Genomic DNA, 3181 nt, shown 5'->3' on the forward strand with positions numbered 1-3181 from the left:
GATCCATCCCACGTGTTAGATTTCAGTGCTGTCCAGTTGGACAAGGACTTGACCTATGAGGAGGAGCTGGTAGCTATTTAAGACTGGCAGGTTCATCAGTTGATATCAAAGAGTTATATGTCGGTTCGTGTTCAGTGGAGAGGTCAGTCTGTTAAGGTAGCTACCTGGGAGTCCGATTCCGATATGCGAAGCCGATACCCCCATCTTTTCACCGACTGAGGTACTTTTTGTTGAGGCAGCCTGTTGTGCATTTGCTCGTTTCATTTTGTATCGTATGGATCATGCCAAAAAGGAAAGAAGGGATAGCCTTAACATACCTGAGTTGATTCTCTTAAAAATCCTTCTAACATACGGATATCCCAGATATCCTGTCAATCTACAAGAACCATAAAATTAAATTATGTAATTAGCAGTGATAACATGGACTGTATATACATTAGAGGTGGACAAAATAAACTTATTACTTTAATAACCCGCCCAACCCACCCAAATTTAAACCAGATGGGTTATGAAATGTTTGTTGACTTGACCAAACTGCTAAAACCGAAATGATCCATCAAAGTATTGAAACAAAACGGGTTAAAATAGGGATTTTAACACAAAAAAGCCAATATAAATAGATTATACATCAATTATACACAGTTATACTCATAAAATACATAAATTATACATATATTATACATCTGCCGATTATTTTTAATTTAAGTGATTTTGTAGGCAGCCATTTAGAAATTAATTCTTTTTAAAATATTGCAAACATGGGGTCAAAATGCAAACCCATTACCATCTTAACCCAATCAACCTTGACCTCCGGCCTTTTTATTAATTTGATCCATTTTTAAGCCCCTAAATTTGATTCAAACTTGTTCTTTTGCCACCTCTATTATATAAACACGCGCCTTTGTGGGACAAATATTGACATATTTAAAAACTGAACTTAACGACTCTAAATTCTGAATATGCAATTCTTAAGGCATAGGTTTTGATTAAGTACCTCTTCTCTTAGGCGAGCATTTTCAATCCTCAAGTGCTGCTCATCAAATGACATCTCGCCAATGGTAGCCGGCCCTCCACAATTTGGACATGTAGCAGTGGTAAGTGCTTCTTTATACCGTATATTTTCGGCACGAAGTTTCTCATTCTCATTCCTCAATTGTGTGTTCTCATGGCGTTCCTGATGAGCCTGGGCAAAATGAAGAAAACAATGTAGTTGTAACAGTTATTACATTGAATGCTGGCATTTAATGACATTTTAAATTTTACGTTTGGAAAATTGATGCACAAATAGAAAAGACTAGCTAATTACCTTCATTTGAGTACGTTTGTTTTGGAACCAAAACTTAATTTGCAAAGGCTCTAACCCTAATCTTTTCCCCAACTCTTTCCTTTGTTTATCATCTGGATGAGGACATTCTTTGAAAAACCTGTCAAATGACCAATTAATTAATTGCAATAACAACAACAACGACAACAACCAACCCAGTATAATCTCACAAGTGAGATCTAGGGAGGGTAAATAGTACGCAAATCTTACCCCTACAGTGAATGTAGAGAGGTTGCTTCCAGTAAACCCTCGGCACGTGAAAAAATGAAAATTTTATTTTTTGCGAAATTATGTCAATATAAGAATTGCTTACGCTTCCAATTCTTGAATTTGATGCTGTGTATGCCGATGATATTGTTTCTTCTTAGGACGTTTATTAGGATCTTGATCGTCTCCTGAAGGGGCTAACTCCGTGGTATCAGCGCCTGATTTGCTCTCGAATTCATCATCTCGAATCAAGTCCATCTCGTTTTCTGATGTTTTATGGCTCAAATCTAGCAAAAAATTGTGGCTATCGAACATGTTTTGCTGAAACATCTTGATGAACTTTTCCTTCTTTGCAAAGCTAACTAAGGATTTTTAATCTGCGCCAGAACACAAAAGAAAAATAAATAATCCATCTCTATGAACACACCAAAAATAGTACCCTAATAGATCTTAAGAAGTACAAAAATACAAGAAATGAAAACTAGAATATTGACATATACGAGTAATAACTAGCTTAAAACCTTTCAATTAAAAATGTGAAGTGCACCTTTGTTTCCAATAATTTAACTTGAATGATGATCTCTATTACCTATAATAGCTCAAGATCATAACAGATCCCAAGAATAGGAAGAAAAATGATAACAAAAGGGAACAGATAAACATGCAAGAATATAGAGAGTCAGTCAAGCCGCGGCTAAAACCACTTTTTTTATTGGATTTTAGGATAGTGAAAATTGAACTCACACCTATCGATTCTCACCGATACTATGAGACTGTAACAGTTGGTGTTAAAACGACTTACTTTTCTCGAATTGAGATTTTCAAGAAACCCAAAACAACCTACACATCTTGAATTTCTCCACCAAGATATGCTATAAGCCCTTCAATATCCATAGAACAATTTCTATCTCCTTTCTATATATGTATAAAATAGCTGTGTAGTAGGAGGTTTTTTTTTGCTTTTTGGTTTTGACTTGTTTAGAAGGTTAGGGCATAGAGTTTTGTATAGATAATAATATTCTCTGGTTTTATCCAAGGAAAAACTAATGGGAAAAACTAGAAGTAAAAAACAAGGAAGAAATGTCTCGGTTGTAGGAAGTCAAACAAAGATTTTGGGAAAAGACTGAAATGAGAAAAATTTAGCAAAAAAACAAAGAGAGGGTTGACATAGTGTGAACTCGAAAAACTGCTTATTCTTTTTCACTCTTTTTCTTATTCACATTTATGTACTCAATATAACGTCTACGAGTATCTCGGTACACTTCAACTTCACTGACATTTCTCTTTCTGCAAAAATATAACGGAAAAAAATAAAAATGGTAAGTCAAAAAAAAAAAAGAATAAGTGAAACTTACTACTATAACTACTATGAGTACTAATTTTTGAAGCCTTGTAACAAAAGCAAGAACATGTTTTCTAGTATTAGGGTTAGAGGAATAAAAGGTTATATATGGTTAAATCTGGTTTTAAAGCAAAGGGTATACCATTGGAGAGTGAAAAGGTAGATATGTTCATAGGTGCAAACACATTTCTTGTGACTAGAATTTAAGAAGAATACTTGGGACAAAGAAAGAAAAAGAAAGAAGATAGAATTAATAGAGAGAGAGAGAGAGAGAGAGGAGAGAGAGAGAGAGAGAGAGAGAGAGAGAG

At 34.7% G+C, this 3181-nt stretch overlaps 1 protein-coding gene across 1 annotated transcript; it reads right to left on the reverse strand.

Annotated features, from left to right (window-relative positions):
- Positions 1 to 352: 352 nt before the first annotated feature.
- On the reverse strand, positions 353 to 3147 carry LOC109221972 (homeobox-leucine zipper protein MERISTEM L1-like; the record flags this gene model as incomplete). The annotated part of the gene is made up of 6 exons (XM_019386391.1): positions 3016 to 3147; positions 2334 to 2818; positions 1638 to 1908; positions 1307 to 1424; positions 995 to 1183; positions 353 to 376 (listed from the first exon to the last, which is right to left on the reverse strand). Coding segments are annotated over exons 3-6 (555 nt in total), but the record flags the coding sequence as incomplete, so codon positions are not given.
- Between the last annotated feature and the right edge of the window lie 34 nt (positions 3148 to 3181).

This window comes from Nicotiana attenuata, unplaced genomic scaffold, assembly GCF_001879085.1.
Source record: "Nicotiana attenuata strain UT unplaced genomic scaffold, NIATTr2, whole genome shotgun sequence".
In the NCBI taxonomy this organism is placed as follows: domain Eukaryota; kingdom Viridiplantae; phylum Streptophyta; class Magnoliopsida; order Solanales; family Solanaceae; genus Nicotiana; species Nicotiana attenuata.